Source organism: Coenobita brevimanus, chromosome 26 (assembly GCF_032717465.1).
Source record: "Coenobita brevimanus isolate Jiangsu-jjx chromosome 26, ASM3271746v2, whole genome shotgun sequence".
Taxonomy (NCBI): domain Eukaryota; kingdom Metazoa; phylum Arthropoda; class Malacostraca; order Decapoda; family Coenobitidae; genus Coenobita; species Coenobita brevimanus.
In genome coordinates this window covers 43612624-43634622 of record NC_136979.1, presented here as the reverse complement: position 1 = coordinate 43634622, position 21999 = coordinate 43612624, and the positions used below count along the sequence as shown (strand labels likewise).

The following is a 21999-nucleotide window of genomic DNA, read 5'->3' as shown; positions in this document are numbered from 1 at the left end:
ACTCAGTGTAGTGTCATCCATAGCCAGAAGGAAGAGGAAAGAGTGAAGAAAACAAGGACAGAAGAGGGAGTGTAAAGTAACCTGTAGGCAGAAGAAAGAGGAAAGAATGAAGGAAAAAAAGACAAGAGGAAGGAAGGCAGAGAGGAAAGGACAGACACCCAAAGCAGCAATACATTGAATGAGTGGATGGTGAGCACCCCCATCCCACTAAGAATAGCATTCATATATATAAATGACGATACGCTGAGAAAGATAGTATCATAATTCATCTGACCAATCCTGGAGTATGCATTAGTAGTCTGGAATCCTCATCTCAAAAAACACATAGATAAGACTGAACAAGTACAAAGGGCAGCTACGAGATGGGTATCAAGCTTAAGAGATCTAAGCTTTGAAGAAAGACTAGAAAAGCTGAATCTACCAACACTACAGAAGAGAAGGAAAAGAGGAAACATGATTATGCTGTATAAATGCATTTCAGGGAAAGAGAAAATAGACATAAATGAGTACAGTAAAACCCCACCATAACGGACTAATTGGGGCCCAAGGCATTCTGAAAAAAGCGAAATTGCAATAAAAGCGCAATCCAGACTTCCCCCTGCTATCCCAGGCTTTTCCCGATATATCAAACATTAGTCCGGATTTCACCAACAGTTTTTAAACTGTTTTCACTGCCATTGTAGTACTGTACTGTATTATACATTGACTACAATAATCAGATGGTGTAATATAAATAACAATACTGTACTGTACACTGATAAACATGACTTATATTTACCTTATTGTGGTGAACATAGCTGAAGTGGTGAGGCAGTCTGGGCTGCTTCTAGCTTTATCGGACTTTTTCCAATATACAAGTAAAAGCTTGATATATCGAACGTGGGATAAAACAGAAGCTTGAAAAAACAGAACGATTATTTTACGTAAGGTACTGGTAATATTTCGGAAGTTTACCGTTGTCATTAGGCGTCGGGTTTCTGTAACAGAAACAGGCCAGTTTGTCTGTGGCTGTGGAAAAATCGTGATGCACCTGAACGTTTCCGGTCGATGAGGAGGTGCTGGGCTTTGTTACAGGCCGCGGCAAAAGCCGCTTTGTCCCAGGCTGGGTGAGGCCGCTCACCTTGCCGCAGTCTATCAGCAACCCATTCACGATTCAAATCTTCTCTCCAAGTGTGCGTGTTTCCCTTGGGATTCCAAACTTTTTTGTGCCTTTTCTGTGGAAAAGAAGCAAACCAATCGTTCGCCGTGCCTAAAGTGGAGAAAAACAAACGAAAGGATGAGGCTTTCTCTGGGCCAGAAATTAGAGATACTTGTAATCTAAAAAATTGAGCATGGTATACCAGTGAAGATGATCATGACCGACTATAAGGTCAAGACTCAGACAGTGAATAAGGAAGCATCATGCCTGACATGTTTGGGGGGCTGTGTCAGGCATAATTCTACAAATGAGTCATATCTCCCCCATTTGGAGGTGAGTTTTTTACTGTTTTATTTAATATTATTACTGTATTATTATTATTATTGTGGGGTCTGACGGCTCTATGTGTATCATTATGACTAGCATAGACAGCATGTGTGTATGTTGCAAAAGCAGCTATTTAGTAGCAACTGTGTATAGGCTTCAGGTCACGAGTTAGGGAAGAAATATGGGAAAAATCGCAATTTTCCAGAAAATTCCATTCCATCTGTGCTTTTGGAACAGAAGCTTAAAAAAGCGGAATATTTGATAAAACGGAATTGGGGTTTGCTGAATTATTCCGTTATATCAAGCTTTTACTGTATAAGAATTTAGTTCAGTAGCGCCTCAATTCCGATAAAAGCGAATTCTGGTATTTTGGAGTCCGTTTTATCAAGGTTTTACTGTATATAACCTATGGGGAAGCGTCAGCAAGAGGATGCTGCAAAAAGCTACATAAAAGTGAGGTGATAAAGATGTAAGTAAATTCAGTTTCCCAAAAAGGGCAATTGATCAGTGGGATGTGCTACCGAATGAAATAGTGCATGCCAAAACAATTCATAAATTTTATGGTATGTTTGATAAAAATGGTTTAATACATGGGACAGAATGAGCTTGACTCATTCCTGTAAAGATACAGTTAGGTAAGAACACACACACACACACACACACACACACACACACACACACAATGCAAGCAGAAATAATGAACAAATGTTTCCAATCAGTTTTCACTAATGAAAAGGAGTTTTTGGAAGGGGAGGGAGTGACTAGAAATGTAGTGATTCAAGATATAAATGTGGAAGTACAGGAAGTGTATAAATTACTGGAAACTCAAGATGTAAGGAAAGCCCCAGGACCAGATGGAATCTCTAATTGGGTACTGAAGGAATGCAGAGAACAACTGGCGGATAAGATTCGCAGTTTGATTGTGTGTTCTCTGGAAGAGGGGAAAGTGCCTCAAGAATGGAAGAGGGCAAATGTGGTACCAATTTATAAGAGAGGAAACAGGGAAGAACCCCTGAATTATAGACCAGTGTCCTTAACCAGCATGATCGCAAATTTATGCGAAAGAATTCTGAAAGATAGATGGATAGAATATCTGGAAGGGATGAATATTTTGGCTGATAGTTTGGATTTAGAAGTGGAAGGTCGTGTGTTTCCAACTTGTTGAGTTTTTACTAAAGAGCGATTGACGTGGTACGGGAGAGAGATGGTTGGATGGGGTGTGTGTATTTAGATTTGGAGAAGGCCTTTGACAATGTACCCCATAAGAGACTAATGTGGAAACTAAAGCATATAGGAGGACTGAAGGGGAACCTTCTGGAATGGATGAGAGACTTTTTGAGAGACAGACAAATGAAGACAGTAATAAGGGATAGGATGTCTGGATGGAGGAAAGTAACAGGTGGAGTCCCACAGGGCTCGGCGTTGGCGCCAGTAATGTTCCTGATTTATGTAAATGATATGGTAGAGGAGTGAACAGTTATGCAAGTCTGTTTGCTGATGATGCAAAGATCTTAAGGAAGGTAGAGGTTGAGGAGGATTGTAAAATGCTGCAGGAGGATCTGGATAGGATACACGATTGGAGCCAGATGTGAGAAATGAAATTTAATGCAAAGAAATGTAAAATATTTGAAATGGGTGAAAGTACCAAGAGGCCATCATTGAATTATTTGATGGGTAACGAACCAGTCACAAAAACAAGAGAAGAGAAAGATTAGGGAGTGCTGGCCCAGGACAGTTCGTCACCTGAAAAACACATTAACAAGGCTGGTAGAGAGACGTATAAACTCCTGACTAATATCTATCTATCTATCTATCTATAGCCCAACGCCCTAATCCTGCAAAGGGTGGCCGCAGGCAAAACGCCTCCAAGTCACTCTGTCACCCACCATTTGACTACCCTCCCCCCAACTCACTCCTCCTCCCTCATATACCTCTCAACTCCATCCCTCCACCTCATCCTCAGTCTACCCCTCCCTCTCCCTCCCTCCACCTCACCTACATACACCCTCTTAGTCAGTCTTTCATTCTCCATTCTCTCCACATGTCCAAACCACCTCAGTGTATTTCTTCTAATCTTCTCAACCACATCCACATCTACTCTACAACGTTCCTTCACTTCTTCATTCATCAACCTGTCCCTCCACGTCACTCCACATGCTCCTCTCAAGTAACTCATTTCCACTGCTCTCACTCTTGACTTGTTCCCCTCTTGCAAGGTCCACACCTGACTAATATAAGAGTAGCTTTTCATTATATGGATGAGGAGATGATGAAAAAATTGATAGTGGCCATGATTCACCCCAGGTTAGAATATGCAGCAGTAGTGTGGTCCCCACACAAAAAGAAAGATATAAACAAGATTGAGAGAAACAAAGAACAGCAACCAAAATGGTCCCCAGTCTGGCAGATCTGTCGTACAGAGAGAGGCTGGAAAAGCTGGATTTGCCTTCCTTATAAGAAAGGAGAAAGAAAGGCGACTTGATTGCAGTGTTCGGGACCATGGTGGGAGTAGATAAAATTGACAAAGAAGATTGTTTTTATGGGATAAGAGAGTAACAAAAGGACATGGAATGAAACTGAAGAAACCAAGCTGCTTGAAGGATATCAAGAAATGTAGTATTCCTTATAGATGTATAAACCTGTGGAATAGCCTGGACAAAAAGATTGTCCAGTCTAAAAACTTAAACGAGTTCAAAGCTAAATTTGACTTATTGAGAAACAGAGATGGGACCCCACGAGGGTAGCTCATCTTCTGTATATCACAATTAGGTAAATACACACACACACACAAACACACACACACACACACACACACACACACACACACACACACACACACACACACACACTTGTATACCTCTCCACCCTTATCTCTCCCCACCTGTATACCCCTCCACCCCATCTCTTCACCTCATCATCTGCCTCCCCATCCCCCTTCTCCTCCTACTCCTCTACCTTACTTACATGCATTCTCCCACAGGCATGGCAGACAAGGTAGTAGGGCAAATTCCGATGACTGCCGAATCCAGCAATGTGTTGGATGAGTTGGCATCAGACGGCACATGCGGTAAGCAATAACCTCAGTCATAATTCATTGACATATTGCTTGGTGCCAAGTTTTATCCATTTGGAGCCTGTTTCCCATAGCGTAGTTAGCAAGTTAGATAAAAAAATAAGTAGCTAGGTATGTTGAGAAATTATAATCCAAAAAGGTTATGTTGTAGATTTCCATCATCTTCAAGTGCAGTAAAGATTGTTCTAGTTATGGTATGTGTAATTTTATTTTATTTTTTTCTGTTAAGTCTTTAGTAACCTGCAGAAAAATTGTTGAAGTTCTATTGATATAGTATGATACCAATACATTTGAGTTGGCAGTTTCCCCCAGTATACAGTACCAATTGCACTAGATTAATAGTAGTAGTGCAACGTCAGGTTCATCATTATGTGAACCAGGTGGACTGCATGTTGAAGTATCTGTTGGAAATAGTTGTTATATATTGCAACACATCTCACTTATAACTAGGACTGCCTGTATTTAGAGAAACTGTGTCCCAAACTTTGCCATCATCATGTACTGTAAAGGATGAAAGACCCACAGTGATACTGATTTATGCATATTTCAGACTCAGTGAAAGACGACTCAGTATCAGTGATCACCCTAGAGGGGACACCTGAAAAGAGTTGTCATGGAACAGATCAAAGTGTGTGTGGTGAGTGGTGGTGGTGGTTACTGTTTTTGTTGTGGCCCTAGGGGTCATCTGAGATGTGCACTTGGTGGATTGCAGATTGAAGCTGTCCTACAGTTCAACATTCCCATTTGTAGAGGTAGTGGGAAATATGAGGGATGTTTATATAATCAGGAGTGGAGGTGCCTAGTCTCCAGCACCCTTAAAAAAAAAAAAAAACTATCTATCCATCTATTGCCAGACTCCTCAATCCCGTACAGGGTGGCCACAAACAAATGGCCTCCATGTCGCTCTGTTCCCCGCCATTTCACTGCCCTGCTCCCAATTCACACCCCGCTCTCTCATATACCCCTCCACTCCATCCCTCCACCTCATCCTTGGCCTCCCCCTCCCTCTCCCCCCCTCCACCTTACTCACATACACTCTCCTTGTCAGTCTTTCACCCTCCATCCTCTCCACATGGCCAAACCACCTCAGTGTGTTCCTTCTAACGCTTCCTATCACATCCACATCCACACCACAATGCTCCTTTATATCATCATTTTTCAGCCTGTCTCTCCATGTGACTCCACAGGCTCCTCTTAAATAACTCATTTCCACTGCTCTCACTCTTGACTTGTGTCCTTCCAACAACATCCAAGCTTCACTTCCGTACATTAGAGTTGGTATCACAATACTGTCATGTACAGTAGTAACTTTTTCACTTTCATGCTCACTTCCCTGTTTCTTATCACTGCTTTCAAGGAACCAGCAACCTTTCTTCCTTGTTGTACCCTTTCAAGCACTTCACCCTCCAAACCTCCATCCTTACTCATCACACTCCCCAAGTACTTAAATGTACAGTAGAACCTCTTTGGTCCGGACCCCTTTAATCCGGATTTCTGTTAATTCGGACAAAATTTAAAAATAATAAGCTCCAAAAATATGTTGAAAGTAATTCTAAAGTCATTTTCAGTATCGGCGCGGAAAGCGATCGTCATTCGTTTAGTCTCGGATCACGCTAGGTCACAACATGGGTGCCTGTTTAAACACACGCTAACATTCGTTCCATCAACTAGTTCACCAACCATTTATATTTTTACGCTGTATTTCAAAAGTTAATCCTCCTTATCATGCCCCTTACTGCAAGTGTAGCTTCTACAATGAATAAAGGTGTTAAAAGGAGGAGTTTGCTTACACAAAAATGGGTCAGAATATTCTGCAGTGTTTAATGATTACTGTAGGTTATTTTTTGTACTTAAATGTGCTTTACTTGTACATCAAACATTAGCTTCTTGCCCATATGGATATTATCAATATGCCAAAGATGACAATGTATTTTTTGCCTACATAAGTTTTATTTTTATTCCAAATATTACAGTTAATTAATTATTTAATTTTTTTTTTGCCTACACGGGCCTTAGTCACTTACTACAATTTAATATGTAGGCTGTTTTCTTGTCATGGCATTACCTGTAAATTATGCAATACAAAACTATCATACATGATTAGTTTTGTTATTTTAGTATCCTTTCATCTTTTGCAGTTACGTAGGGTTGACATATGACACATATGTTAATAATTAAGAAACATACCATATGTAGATAGTTTTTGGTATGAACTGGAGATTACCCTGATGGTCCGGACAATCTGCTAATTCGGACAACCCTTTCCCCCATATAGTCCGAATGAGAGAGGTTCTACTGTACTCACATTTTCCATTTCCTCACCATCCAACCTCACTGTACATTCACTGACTTCCACTGTCTCAAAGACCATCACTTTTCACTTCCCTACATTCACCTTTAGATTCCGTTTATTATACACTCTCCCAAACTCATCTACCAAGCCTTGCAGCTCCCCTTCGTCTTCACATAATAACACAGTAACAGCTGCAAACAACAGTACAGGGAATTTCCAAACTCTACCCTCTCTCACTAGGGCCACTCCAACATCCACTGCCCTACCTTGTACCTCTTTTATTACCCCATCCATGTACAGATTGAACAGCCGTGGAGACGTGACACATCCCTGTTTCAACCCAACCTTCAAAGAGAAAAATTCACTCAGTTCACCATCCACATGCACTGCAGCCTTAGCACCATCATATATACTCTTCACAGCATTCAGCAACTTCCCATCTACTCCATATATTCTTAATACTTTCCACAACTCTTGTCTATCCACCCTGTCATATGCTTTCTCCAAATCCATGAAGGTGGCATACAACTTCTTTCCCTTCTCTAGAAACTTTTCCACTAAAGATCTAAGAATGAATATCTGATCTACACAACCTCTTCCCTTCTTAAAGCCTCCCTGTTCTTCTCCAACTAATTCCTCTGTTATTTCCCAAACTCTGTCAATAAGTATCATGCCATACACTTTTCCTGTTATACTAAAAAGACAAATGCCCCTGTGATTACCACACACTTCTTTTTCCCCTTTTCCTTTATACAAGGGAATAATTATTCCTGACTTCCAATCCTCCGGGACCCTACCTTCCTCCCAGGCCAATATGCACATCTTCCATATCCATTTTATTACTCTCTCTCCCCCATGCTTCAGCATTTCACCACACACTCCATTAATTCCTGGGGCTTTCCCCAATTTGACTTTCTTCATTGTTTCCACAACTTCTGTCCTACTGATTTCTTCCTGTCTTCTCACCTCCCTCCTTCTCCCAGCCATTCCCTAGCCACTTATACTCGCATTACTTCCATTCTCTATGTTCAACAATTCCTTAAAGTGTTCTCTCCATCTGCTCACTTTTTCTCCCTTCTCCACTAGTAATCTACCATTTTTATCTTTCACTCCCCTACTGACGTCACTGCCACTCTGTCTTACTGTCTTCACCTCTGCAGAACATTTTCATACTGTTCCTCCACTTTACACTCAAATTTCTTCGAAATTCCTCATCCACTCTCTTCTTACTCTCTCTTACTAATCTTTTCACCTCTCTCTTCCTCTCTGCATATAGCTCTCTCGTCCACCTCTCAACTTCTTCCACGCCCCTATTTCTCATTCCAGAAAGATTGTGTCCCTGATTTTGATCATCCTCAAATATGTACAGTACAGTCACTGTTCACATAATGCATGAATGTTGTGCCAGGCAGGTCCTGCTTTATGAACAGTCTGCATTATACTGCCATATGTTTACATGTTAAAGTGTTTCATGGTACCCAAGCCAGCCTGAACTTCACTTTTTGGGTCAATTTTCTGGGATTTTTCTCAGGACATTTACCTACCTAAAATGACTTCAGTACATACTGGTACAAACACTGAAGGATTCCTCACCTTGAAGTGAAGAGTTTGTGGGCTTCATGGGGGAAGGGAAAGTGGGGTTCCAAGGCAGGGCAGGGCTCCTACTGGTCCTCAGCACAGTCCTCTGGCCGCGCCGGCTCCACGGAGTCCTTCATGCATTTATAGAGTCGATTGGAACTCCTTCCCTCTCCTGTCAGTTGCAGTGCATGACCAGGTACCTTTCCATCATAACAAGCGCTGGGTCAGATGAATAGTTGACTCGTTGACTTGGTACGCTGTGGCGATGGCACAGTTACGTTCTCCTTTCTCCTTCCGCTTGATCACGTCAAGCTTCTGCTCCTGGATCAAACTCTTCCGCCGTCTTGCTGAGGCATGGTGGGGCCTCATGGTCAGGCTGGGTCAGGTGGCCAAAAAAAAAAAAGAGCAAGGTTAAAACACAGCACATGTGGAGGCATTGCGGGGAGAGGGTTGACTGAAGTTGGCCAGAAATGCTCAGTAGACCGTGATGACACCCTGCGTGGACATGTGACATGCATATGTCACCGGCAGATGCAACGCGCTGCCTGTGTTTTGTCTTCTTTTTACTGTGTTTTGACTAGTTTTCTTGCCTAATTACTAAATATTCCATAATTTTTGGCCTCAGACTGCATTTTCACTATCATATCAGTGTAGTAAATTCTTTTAAGAAATGGGTAATTTCTCCACCTGCATAATATTTGTCAAAATTGCTTTTTGACCATTTCTTGGATTAAAAAACAAAGAAAGGGCTGTGTTATGACTAGTTTCGTCTCTCTGATCGCGCGTTTTGCGAGCAGTGACTGTATACAGTATACTATACAGAAAGTCCAGGTTTGTCTTTTTTATATACTGTACTTATTTTTCATACTTATTTATCTGTTTACTATTAAGTCTGTAATAATTCACAAAGAAGCTGCCAAATAAAGTTCCATTAGTACCAATAAAGCTGATTTGCTAGTTTGCCCTAGTACTCTATACAGTGCTACTTGTATTGTAGGTGTTATATTTTGGAAAACATCACTCACTTGTAATGAGGACTGCCTGTATCCAGAAAAATTTTATTCCATATTTTGCCTGATCATCATATACTTTATAATGCCAGTTTGTTTTCACATGATGGAATTGACCCACTTCATAACTTAGATACAAAGTTAATGTTGCATGAAATTCTGAGAGCCTTAGTAGGAGTGTCTCCTTCTTTACTAGCCAGATTTACTCTCCAATTTTATTACACTTAGCCGTCAACCTAGCTGAAAGAGGTTAGGGATCTTCATCAGATTATAACCAATATACTGGCATATAAAAGGCCGTGGTAAAATAAACATATGCCTATTTCAGATATGACAGAAGATGACTCAGTGCCAGTGGTCACCCTTGAGGAGACACCAGAAAAGAGTGGCTGTGGATCAGACCAGAGTGTGTGTGGTGAGTGGTGAAGAATGTACTTTTCTTGTACTATATGTATGTGTATTTTTTAGGTCTGTAGGGCTGAGCCAGGATTTCATAGTTTTCAGAGAGCTGTGAATGAGTGTCTGGTCCATTTTGCTGGGCATGCTACCAATAGTTCTCCATCTCTTGTACTTTTCTCATTCCATGTTTTCCAGATCCTCCCTTACCCAGCCTGCTAGTTGGAAAAGGTTAGGATGATGTTGATTATATAAAGCTGTGGTCAGATGTTGTCTGACACTAACTCCTTTGCACAGTAATACAGTATATTGAATTTAATTCTTGCTGTCTCCAGAAAATTTTGCCCTACTTAAATATGGGATGAAACCATGATGGGGTTAATTTATTATGTCTAACCTCTCCGGTGGAAGAAGTCTCATGTAATTTGCATAAAAGTCTCATGTAATATGCATAAAGGTCTCTAAAATTATAGTTCTTTCACCTTAATTTGGCCCAGGTTTTGTAGCTGATTTTACATTGTTCACTGACAGAAAAAGGCATTGCAACAGCTGTACAGCCTCTCCATAGTACTTTTTGTGACAAGCTTCATGTTCTAGTGTTAATCTCATGTTACAACTTAACATTCAAATCCATCCTTTCCATAGCACTTATATGTAATGAGCATATCTTTAATTTTTTGGTGTTAAAATCTCTTTCTATAACTCAGCATTCAAACTGAAGAGATTCCCATTGTAGACAAAGTTAAAGTGAAAAGATTATTGTATAGCAAGAATAGAATATGAAGTATGTCATGGAATTAAAGGGGTTAACCATATACAATACTGTAATCACATTTAATTTTCTGCAGCAGTAAGTGATGACTGCGTCCAGAACCAGAGTGGGCCACAGGAGTCATTGGGGGATTCGGTAATTGCCCTGGATCAGATGCCGAAGAAGAGTGTGTTTGGTGAGTGCTCTCTCTCTCTCTCTCTCTCTCTCTCTCTTCTATTTTACCTTTTTCCTTTTATTTTAACCCCTTGAGCAAGGGTGATATCACATTTAGTGCATTCTTGCTGTTACCAGGTGGCTTTTATAATACTTATGAGTGGCCTCTTGTACTGTAGAATTAAATCATTCTGCTGTATATCTTACTCCTCAAGTTCAAAAATTCTGTCCTAAGCTGATTAAAATCATGAGGAGATGGCAAAAATTAGGTTGAAAAATGCTCTACATTGTCAGGCTCAGTATACAGTACAGCCTTGTTGTGTGATTAACCGTTACCATGATAAATAAAGAGTTGTACCCTGTCTCAGTACAACGTAAAAAATATTAATCGTGATTTCACAACAACAATGATGGCCACCTCTGACAATCTTGTGTGGACACGGTTACGCACGCAAACTAAAATGGCCACAGAGTGTTAGCATTGGCTGTGATCATTGCCTGTCATTCTGTTTTGTGCATGAAAGGTCATTAAAGCACCAGTGTTATCACAAAATAATAGTGCAGGTGCTTAACAAATAGCGTGGCATGCAGTATTAAGTGAAGGGATACTTTTTTGTGTGTGAATTCTGAAACTTGTGACTTGGAAATTGTGTCAGCTGTTCGTAACCATCATCCCTTTTTTGGGCCTCTTCTTTTTCATGAAAGGCCACTGAAATGCTATTGTTATCACCAAAGAACAGTGCCAGTACTTAACAAATAGTGGATTGTGCAGTATTGACCCCTACAAAGGGGGTGCTGTTAAGTAATGTTCATACATGAAAAGGCGGGGCAGCGTTACATGACGTTCAGCCATTCATTGGTTAAATTGGGTGTTATGACAACACTGTCCCCTACTGTCATGCAAAGTGAAGACAAAGAACATAGTAAATAATCATAAATGGTAAAGTTTAGTATTTAGTGGTCAAGAAAACGGGAGTGAGTGGTAAGTCCACTGGCCCGGCCCCACCCCACACCTGGTGACAAGTTGCCACATGCTCTACTCTGCTCCACCTTGCACTGCCAGCTGTCACACTGTATCATATAAGTAACACCTCTTACCTTCGTTTTTCATCCATTTATGTATGTGTAGGGTTATTCCTTGATACTTTTTTTTTCTGAAACTATGCCACCCTACTCGGGTGTATACTAGATAAGTTGCCCACCCATAAGAGATTAGGTGAAGTGATACTTTTTGTATTTGAAATACTGAAACTTATGACTTGGAAATCATGTCAACCTAGCATATCCATCAGCCCCTTTTTGCGCCTCTGCAAGGCTGACAGAGTCAAGATGCCCGCTCAGCATTTACATTGGCTGTGACTGTCACCTTTTGTTTTATTTTGTGCATGAAATGTCGCTGGAACACTATTGCTATTGCCAAATAACAGCATAAGTACTTAACAAATAGTGCAGTGTGTGATATTAAATGAAGTGATACCATATCTTTTTTTTTTTGTGGAGTGGTCGTCCAGGTCCTCCAACTGTCTCCCATCCTGGGGGAGGGGAGGACCCTTGGTGATGACTTGTACCAATATAGCACAAACTTCAGGTGGGTGGCAGAGTTTTTTAAAGTCATTTTAGGCTTCCCGGTCAAGATCACTCCCTCTAACCGCATTGAACCCATGTTATATCGACCTTATAGTGTGATAATTCGTTATGCAATAGGTCTTCGCTGGACGCAACCCTGTCACGTAATGAGGCTGCAGTGTATTAAGTTAGAGTCAGATTTTGTCTTTCTAAGTAATGTTGACCCATTTTAGTAATTTACTTATTTATTTTAATATATTTTATTTTTATTATTTGTTTCAGCTTAGGGAGTTGTTTTGAACTGAATGGGTCGGATTTAGCTTGTATTAACCACTTACTACTAGAGCTCCCTTCAAAGCCCGAGGAAGATTGCTTGGTGGTAGCTTAATTTAAATGGAAAATAAGTCATGGTATTCCAGCGGTTAAGTGTTTAATCTCATTTGACTTTGTGTAGACATAAACAGTGACAGCGTCCAGATCCAGAGTGGCCAGCGAGAGTCAGTGGAGGACTCATTTATCGACCTCAGTCAAACGCCCAAAAAGAGTGTGTGTGGTGAGTGTTGTTGTTGTTGGTGGTGTTGTTTGGTCATCAAGGAAATTAATAATTGTCCTGAGCCAGACACAAGAGGATGATGATAAGGTAGTGACGATAGTGATGATGATGATGATGATGGTAATGGTGATGATGATGATGTTGATGATGATGCTTGTCTTACAGAACCTGATGGCATGAGAGGAGAAGCAGAAGGGAAGACAGATGGTGATGGAGGGAAAGTAGAAGAGAGGGAGGGGAGCTCTGTAGTGCTGGCTGACATGATAACCATAGACACGACAGCCGATAATTGCCCAGAGGAAGGGGACGTGCCGGAAGTTGGTAAGTACTGTATATACCCCATTTGCTTCTGTTTGGCCTAAAATTACAGTTCTCTGTCTTGGATGTTAAATTATAACAATATATTAACACAAAAATATGATGCTGTATGGTAGTTCTTTTCCCTTAACTTGGCCCAGATTTTCATCATCTTGTGGTTTGTTTCACATAGTTCAGTGGCAGTACATTACAGTACCTATACATCCATTCCATAGCACTTCTTCATGATTAGCAGGATATCCCTGTGTGAATTTCTTGTTACACCCCAGCATTCAGGATTTAGAGATGGCAGTTTTTGGGCAAATGAGAGTAAAATGAGTATAGTGACAAAGAAATGCTATGGAAAGGATGCAGGGGCGTATGGTATGTTTTTCTGCCACTGAGCTATTTGAAATAAGCTGAAGATGAACAAAAGTCTTGGCCAGGTTAAGGTGAAAGAGCATTTCATTTCATTTCGTTTCATTTGTAAAGGCTCCAACATGCATGCATGTCGGCCTCGGTCACCTAATGGCGGCTTTCCACGCTGCACGATCCATTGCAGCCTCCCTGTTCAGTCCCTTAACCCTGAGTTCACACTTCATGACCTTGTCCCATGTCTTTCTCGGTCTACCCCTCATAACCCCACCCTCAATATTAACACTTCTCACCTTCCTAACCCAGTTATCATCCCCCATCCTCTTCACATGTCCAAACCATCTCAATCTACCTCTCCTCATCACAACAGCAATACACTCCAGTCCCATCCTACCTCTCAACTCTTCCATCATAAACCCAGCCCCCCCGGACCTTGCACGCTGGGATGCACTACACATCCACCTAATCAATGTCATTTCTGTACATCTGAGCCGGCGAATATCCTCATCCTTTACTGCCCAGGTCTCACTACCATACAGCATTACACTCCTATCACATGCTGCATACAAAGACCCCTTAGCACATAGGGAGAGCCCTTTCAATGTCAGAAGAGGCAAGAGCTCCTTGAACTTCTTTCAACCACTTCTCACCCTAGCCACAGAGCTAGCTCCAGCCCCACCTCCAGCACACTATGTCTCCCAAGTAACAAAACTCTTCCACATACTCAAGAGATTCACCAGCAAGTTCAATCCTTTCACGCCTGACAATCTCCACCTGCTCTCCCCGACACACCATACACATAAAATCAGCATTATCTCGCAGTCTACCTCTGATACCACTACGTCTCTTGTGCACCCATTTATCACAAACACCTCACAAGATAGAATTACTTCCCACGCCTTTGTGGCAAACTGCACATGGCCACTCTCCCTTGTCTTTGACAGTACCGCCACCAACCCTAGATATCATCACTTTTGTTTTATCTACATTTACCCTTAAGCCCTGGTGCCCCATACCATCTCTCCACTTCCTAAACCTTTCCTCTGCCTCCCTTTCGTTCTCTGCAATCAACACCAAATCATCAGCATACAACATCTCCCACGGGAGTCAGTTTCTAAAGTCACGTGAGAGGGCTTCAAGTACCATGATAAACAACATGGGACTCAAAACTGACCCCCTGATGCACACCAACGTTCACGGAAAACTCATCACTCAAATCTCCATTCACTCTTACCTAGGTGCGAGCATCCACATACATAGCCATAACCACCCTAACCAGCCACTCCTCCAAGCCAAGCTTTCTCATTGCCCACTTCACCACCTCTCTAGGGACTCTGTCAAAGGCCTTTTCCAAATCAACAAAAACAAAATAAAGATCCCTTCTCCTACCAATATATTTTTCCTGAAGCTGTCGAACAATGGAATGGCATCAGTGGTACCCTTACCTGGCATAAACCTAAACTGCATCTCATCAATATTCTCTCTTTCTCTGATCATACTTTCTAAAACTCTCTCCATTACCTTCATTATATGATCTAAAAGCTTTATACCGTACTTCTATAATTTCCTCTTTCCAGGGCATCACCTTTCCTTTTATACACATTTACAATTACACTCTTCAACCAATCATCTGGGACAACACACTCATAGATAATCATATTTATCAGGTCAGTGACTGACCTCACCCCTATATCTCCTGAGGCCTTCAACATTTCAGCAGTTAACCCAGACACACCTGCTGTCTTCCCCACCTTCATCCTGCCTATTGCCTCACTCACAATAGCAGCATCAATTAAAGGCCAAAAGCCAAACACTGGATCTGCTGGCTCCAAACCTTCCCTGTCCCAGTCAAACTCCTCATTCAACAACCAGCCATAATAGTCTCTCCATGCATCTTTAATATCCTCACTGTTCACTACTACCCTTCCTTCATCATTCTTCACACACTGCTCACCTGTAATATACCGATTATTCCTCTTCATCTGATTTGCCACCTTAAATATCATATTTGTCCATTCCCCATGATTCAGGTTATCAAGTAAAAATCTCTGTGACTCAGACTTCACCCTGTATACCTCTCTTCTAGCCCTACGCTTGGCAGCCAAGTATTCCTCCTTGCTACCACCCTTCTTCCATTCCCAGAAAAGCCTTCTTTTCTCCCTAACTGCAGCTTCTACACCCTCATCCCACCACCAAGTTACTTTATGTCTTGGTGGTCCTCTTGTCCAACCGCATGTTACATCAATAACTCTCAAGAGATTGTTCTTGAGGGCGTTGTACCGTTCATTAACGCCTCTGTCTATGGCTCCCTGTTCAGCCACCACTCTCCTCATCTCGCTATAGGAGGCATCCCTTATTACTTGGTTTTTCAGCTTCCATACTTTCCTCCTAGGTACATAAGTCCACTTTCTCATCACTCGCTCTTTAAGCACCATATCACAAATCAATAGTTTGTGCTGCTGCACACACTCCTCACTTCCTATAACTTTAACATCCCTCACTAACCTCCTGTCAGCCCTCCTAACCAGAAAATAATATATCTGACTGCTATTTCCCCCAGACTCATACATAATTAACGTACTCTCTCTTTTCCTAAAATATGTGTTGCACACAATCATGTCCGTTGCCTCCCCAAACTCGAGTATCCTTTCCCCTTCTTCATTCCCTGTACCATATGCACATCCCCCATGTACTCCTTCATAACCTTGTGCTGCTTTACCTACATGAGCATTTAAGTCCCCTCCCAAAACCACTATCTCATCATCCTGCATACCACCTACTACATGTATTAAATCATACCAAAATCTATCTTTCTTTGCTTCATCCAATCCTGCCTGTGGAGCATATGCCGATATATCTGCACCTATCTTTCTACCGAATAGAATTTTCACTACCAAAATCCTATCGCTTACTCTTTTAACATTCATAACATATTCCACCCATTTCTCTGCAACCATCACACCAACACCCCCATATCTGTCTGTCCCCCCCTGCCAAAACAATTTATAGCAACATTCCCTCCCAACAATCTTTCTGGCTGATCCACCCCTGTACCAGACTTCCTGCAAACATGCCACATCCACCCACCTCGTACTGAATGCCTCAACGACTTCCCCCGCTCTTCCCCTCAAACTTTCCACATTCCGTGAACCCACCCTCATCCCCCTGGGTGATTTACTGTCCTCAGGCTTGCTTTGAAACTTATTCTTGTGTTCTGTCATAGTCAGGATTAATAAAGGGAGATAGACATACCACAGGCCCCACTCATTGCACAGTCCCAGGTCCAGGCAATGGATCTGGGACCCCTAGCCCACCAGCTTACCAGTGGCTGTGGTAGTGGCCTCAAGGCACCCTGTATAGTGGATTTATAGTGTCATGCAGCATGTGTTAGGAGTGTTAGGGCACATCCACACGTGTGCTCAAACAAGTGTTGGCAACATGTAAGCAACACAGTAACAAACACGCTGCAAACATGTTGGGAACAGCAGAGTCCAGATCATGTTGGCAACATCATGATGAAGTCTCAGTTGCCTTGTATGGACACATTTACCCCATCACCTCTGCTGCCAGTGTTCGAAACTGCACTGAAACATGTTTGCATACATCTGTCCAAATACTGCTGCAAACATGTTCCTGAACATGTTGCCAGCTGTGTTGCCAATATATATTTGAGCACATGTGTGGATGTGCCCTAATGCTGTACAGTATGGTAGTGAGATCTGGACAGTAAAGGAAGAGGATATTTGCTGGCTTAGTTGTACAGAAATGACAGTGATTAGGTGGATGTGCAGTGTGTCTTTGTGTGCAAGGCCTGGGGGAGCAAGGTTAATGGTGGAAGGGCTGAGAGGTAGGGTGGGACTGGAGTGTACTAATGTTGTGATGAGGAGATGTGGATTGAGATGGTTTGGGCATGTGGAAAGGATGGGTGATGATAATTGGGTGTAGAGAGTGAGGAGTGTTAATGTCGGGGGTAGGGTAGTGAAAGGTAGACCAAAAAGACCTGGGATGAGGTCATTGAATGTGACCTCATGGTTAAGGGACTTAATAAGGAAGGTGGCAGCAATCAAGCAGCATGGAAAGCTGCCCATAGGTGACTGGGCTGACGCATGCAAGCATGGCGGAGTCTTCAGAAACAAAAACGATGATTATGCTGCCAGAAATACTGTATAGATACAGATATTGTTCCTGATCTCTGTTAGTAGTTGTTGCAACCCTAGGCTCATCTTAGGGAGAACCCAGTGGACTGCAAGCTGAAGCAATGCAGTCCACCATCTTCTATTTTGTGGACTGGATGGAGTTGAGGGACTTTTAGATAACCAGGGTGCAAAGTCAGCTGGATATATGGGTGCCATCTTAAGGAGGTGTCCCTTTTCAGCGCTTTCCTGATCTCTAAAAAAAAAAATAAATAAGTTGATTGTCTTATAGTGATTATAGTGCTGCCGATATATTGACTTAGGTTCTTCACAGCTCAAGCCAGAGAAGACACAGAGATGCCAGATGGTATTAGCATTGAGACGGAGGTGATCACACTGGATGATGAAGGTGATGTACGCAAGTCGCTGGACACAGTGCCTTCCTACAGCAATGTGAGTTGTATACTGTGTTGTGTTCTTTCCTCATAATGCATTGTAATAGTTACTGTGCTGGAGAGAGTCTTTTGACTTGGTAGCACCGATAAGACTGGTTGACTCGACTGCCTGGTTATTCAAATATTCCTCATCTTCCTCCAGAGTCCATGAAAGGAGGAGGATGGACTGAGGGCAGTCCACTGGGTTCACATATCAGATAAGCATGGGACCACAACAACAACAACTCTGCTGGTACAGGTCCTCTCTGTAAGTAAGGAATGCGTTCTAAATATCATCATCATCATCATCTACCGTATTTCGGAGGGTATAAGACACACTTTTTTGTCTCAAGATTACTTTCAAATATCCCCATGCATCATGGAGGCCAGACTAGACAGGTTTGCTTGGCTCCATTTAGAAGAATCTCTTATACAGATGATCATCTCACTGCTTGGCACTCACATGTATTTTCTGGAGTATAAAGACCATTGATTTTATGATTAGAAACACCCAAGTTCAAGAATACATAACACTCAGGGTCTGTTTACAACTGGCCATGTGACAGTCCAGGGGTTTAGTGGTATAGCCGTTTAGCAATTTAGCATCTAGCATACACCCTACCTTAGCAGGCTAACATAATCACTGGTGAACCCCCTGCTAACCTTCTGAAATGCAGTCATGATCAGTTTGCTTGCCATCCACTCACTAACTAGTAAGGGAATCATTAGGAGATGTTGGCTAGCATGACTGCTGAGTCATTATAACAGATGTCAGTCCCATATGGAAATTCAGTAACCCTTGTTAGGCTGGCTTCTCTTACTAATATTGGCTAGTATGACTGCTGAGTCATTATAACAGACGTCTGTCCCATATGGAAATTCAATAACCCATGTTTGGCTGGCTTTTCTAACTGATATTTTGGTTCATTCGAGACAAGAATGTCATAGAAGGAAACAGTCTTGTATTACTGATGGTTGAAAATGGGAAAAATCATTGCAACATTAAACAAAACTACCTGAAATTACAACATTTTAGCAGTTTAGCAATTTGTCATTTATGCGCCTAGCTTTCCCCCTGCTCTCGGAAGTTAACATGACCACTGGTGAATTGCCTGCTAACCTTCTGAAAGGCAATCATGATCATTTCACTTGCCATCCACTCACTAACTAGCAAGGCAGTCATATTGGAGGGAGTTTGGCTAGCTAGACTGCTGAGTCATTATGAAAGATGTCTGTCCTATATGGAAATTCGATCACCCTTGTTAGGCTGGCATCTCATTGTGGTATTTTGTTTCATTCAAGACAAGAGTATTGTAAAAGGAAACAGTCTTCTATTACAGATACCGCAAATTGACTAAGGACCTCCCCCCACAAGGTATTAAAAAACACAGAAATCATATACAGGTATATCACAATGTTTGTTCATGAAATGCCATTCATTAATATGAAATCATGTTTCCCATGTTTTCAAGGACCAGTTGGATGCATTTTGGCATGGAATCACTTGGATCTCTTAAGTAATCTAAGGACATTTCTTTGTACCAAACATTTGTCAGTTCAGTCTTGAGGTTGTCTAAATTGGGTGGCTTCTTCACTGCCATGATTTTCTTCATCTTTGCCCAGCAGTTTCCTAATGGATTTAAATCCTTACTGTTGCCAGGCCAATCAAGGACCTCAATCCAATTATCTTGAAGCCATTTTGTCACCTTTCTTGACTTGTGACATGAAGCTGAATCATGCATGAAAAAGTTGCACCCATGAATAGCAAAACAGTTTAACAAATGATCTTTCAGAACTTGAATGTACCGGTCACCATTCATCATCAAGTTCTTAGGAAGAAAGTAGAGGCCTACCCTTCCCATTTCACTTGAGAAACACCCCCATACCATTACTGATTGTGAGTGCTTAACAGTCAGCACCGTGTAAGCAGTGTCATATCGACTACGGGAGGCAGGGTGACGAATCTTGGCAGAACACACCTGGAACACTTGAAATGTGCTTTCATCGGAAAACATAACTTTTCTCCACGTATCCAGTATCCAGTGTGCATGCTTCTTGGCACACTGAATGCACTGCTTCTTCATACGGTCAGTAAGAAGCGGTTTCTTGGCTGTGGTGCGGCTTGGCAAACCCAGCTCCTGCAAGCGGTGTTGGATAGTTCAAATTGATATGTCTTGTAACAGCTGGGGATGTATTCTCTTCAATTCTGTTGCTGTCAGTCGAGAATTCGTGATTACTTCCCACTTCAGAAGCATATCTGTACCTCTGGAAGTCGTCCTCTTCTTTCCACCGCCATGCTTGTGCTCTGGTACGACATCAGGTGGCAGGCCACGCACTGCAGCAAGAATCTTCATGACAATCGTCTTTGCACATCCACGTTTACAAATCATGTTGATAGGGACATTATCCTGCCTCCATGCAATGATACGGACCCTCTCATCCCTTGAGCAGTACTTTCCAGGCATGACAACTTGACTCCAGGAAAATAACAGGGCAAACAGTAATGCATTTGAAAAAAGAGGGAGGTGCAAGCTCGGAGTGATGGGAACATATACTCCCACTCTTGCTTCTGGGCAAGCACTGATGTGCTGAGTATTTCACCACCTCCTGCCAACACCAGAGGAGTTGCCAGTTACTTCTTGCCCAAAAAATTCACTTGGTAGAGGTGGAAACACAAAGCAAAAACAGACAACTCTTCCATAGCAATTCTGTGTGTGTAGGTCCTAAGTCAAATTGCGGTGGGTGTACTTGTAGAGAGAAAGGTGAAAAACAATTGTAACATTAAACAGTACTGCCTGAAATTACAGCTACGCTGTGTTTTCCAACTGTGACTGATGTACTTTAGCCGTGTTTAAGCCAATCAAGGATCAGCCACTTACAGTACTATGTTATGAAAGTGGGATAAAATTTACTGAGTAGATAATTAATACTGTATTTGAAATTAGCACTGCCAGATGGGTATTCATAGCAGCATCCGGCAATTTTGTTGTATTCACAGCTGAAAAGCGATAAGAGCAGTTGATCCCGTTCATCCTCTGCCTCACTGCTGATCAGAGTGATCGATCCTGTTCGGCCTCTGCCTCATTGCTGCCCTAGCAAAGCTATCATAATTGATGAAAGTTAATGCAACCCAATGCGGGTATGTGTGGATGTGAGTGTAGAGTGGGTGTACTTAATGAGGGAAAAGTGGGAGAAGTCCAGGTTGGGACACAGTGATAAATTGCTTACCATAGCCCTTCAGCCCAGTAATGTATTTTATAGGGTGCCTTATTCTTGCTCACCGGATGGTATTATTCAGTTCAAGAAACATCATGCACTGAAGGGGTTAGTGTGGGCTGAATCAAATGCCCCTAGATTGAAAAGTTTTGCTAATCGCATGTGCATAGTAAAAAAATTTAGCATTAGCAATAATAAGAGAATAATTGCAGTAGGCTGGTTAGCTCATGTTTGGCAGCTTCTTTGAATAAACTGGAGAATAAAACAAGATAAGAAAGAAGGCTCTCCCTCACTTACCTAAGCTTTCAGCTGAAACTGGTAGAAAATTGAGGTATTGACATAGGATTTTGATATAACATTTAATGAGAAATATTGTGTCGGGGAGTCGGGTGGTAGAATGAAAGTCTTGGTACCTATCTTTCTGTAATTTTATTGATTTAGCTCTGTATCTGATATTCACCTTGACTTTTCTAGTGCAGAATTATATTCTGATATTTGAAAATGAGGCTACATTTCTTATGTGCCATTCTTAGGACTATCACTTACCATACAATGGTGTAGCAGCTGGGAGACAGCAGTTACTAAGGCATAACAATGGATGTTAAAATGTTTTCACTATATTCGATATGTTTTGAGGCAAATGACTGTTAAATTGTGAATAGTCATACGTAGGCATAAGGCAGAT

The 21999-nt window shown here is 41.8% G+C and overlaps 1 protein-coding gene across 1 annotated transcript in view; it reads left to right on the top strand.

The window, feature by feature from the left end:
• Window positions 1–21999, top strand: part of LOC145394201 (zinc finger CCHC domain-containing protein 8 homolog) — a 52574-nt gene that overhangs the window by 7348 nt on the left and 23227 nt on the right. Inside the window, exons 2-8 of the mRNA XM_080268187.1 lie at window positions 4446–4532; window positions 5089–5175; window positions 9748–9834; window positions 10664–10762; window positions 12761–12859; window positions 13025–13180; window positions 17999–18117. Of these exons, the coding sequence (XP_080124313.1) occupies window positions 4448–4532; window positions 5089–5175; window positions 9748–9834; window positions 10664–10762; window positions 12761–12859; window positions 13025–13180; window positions 17999–18117 (732 nt within the window). The 5' untranslated portion in view covers window positions 4446–4447. The remainder of the gene's footprint in view (window positions 1–4445; window positions 4533–5088; window positions 5176–9747; window positions 9835–10663; window positions 10763–12760; window positions 12860–13024; window positions 13181–17998; window positions 18118–21999) is intronic.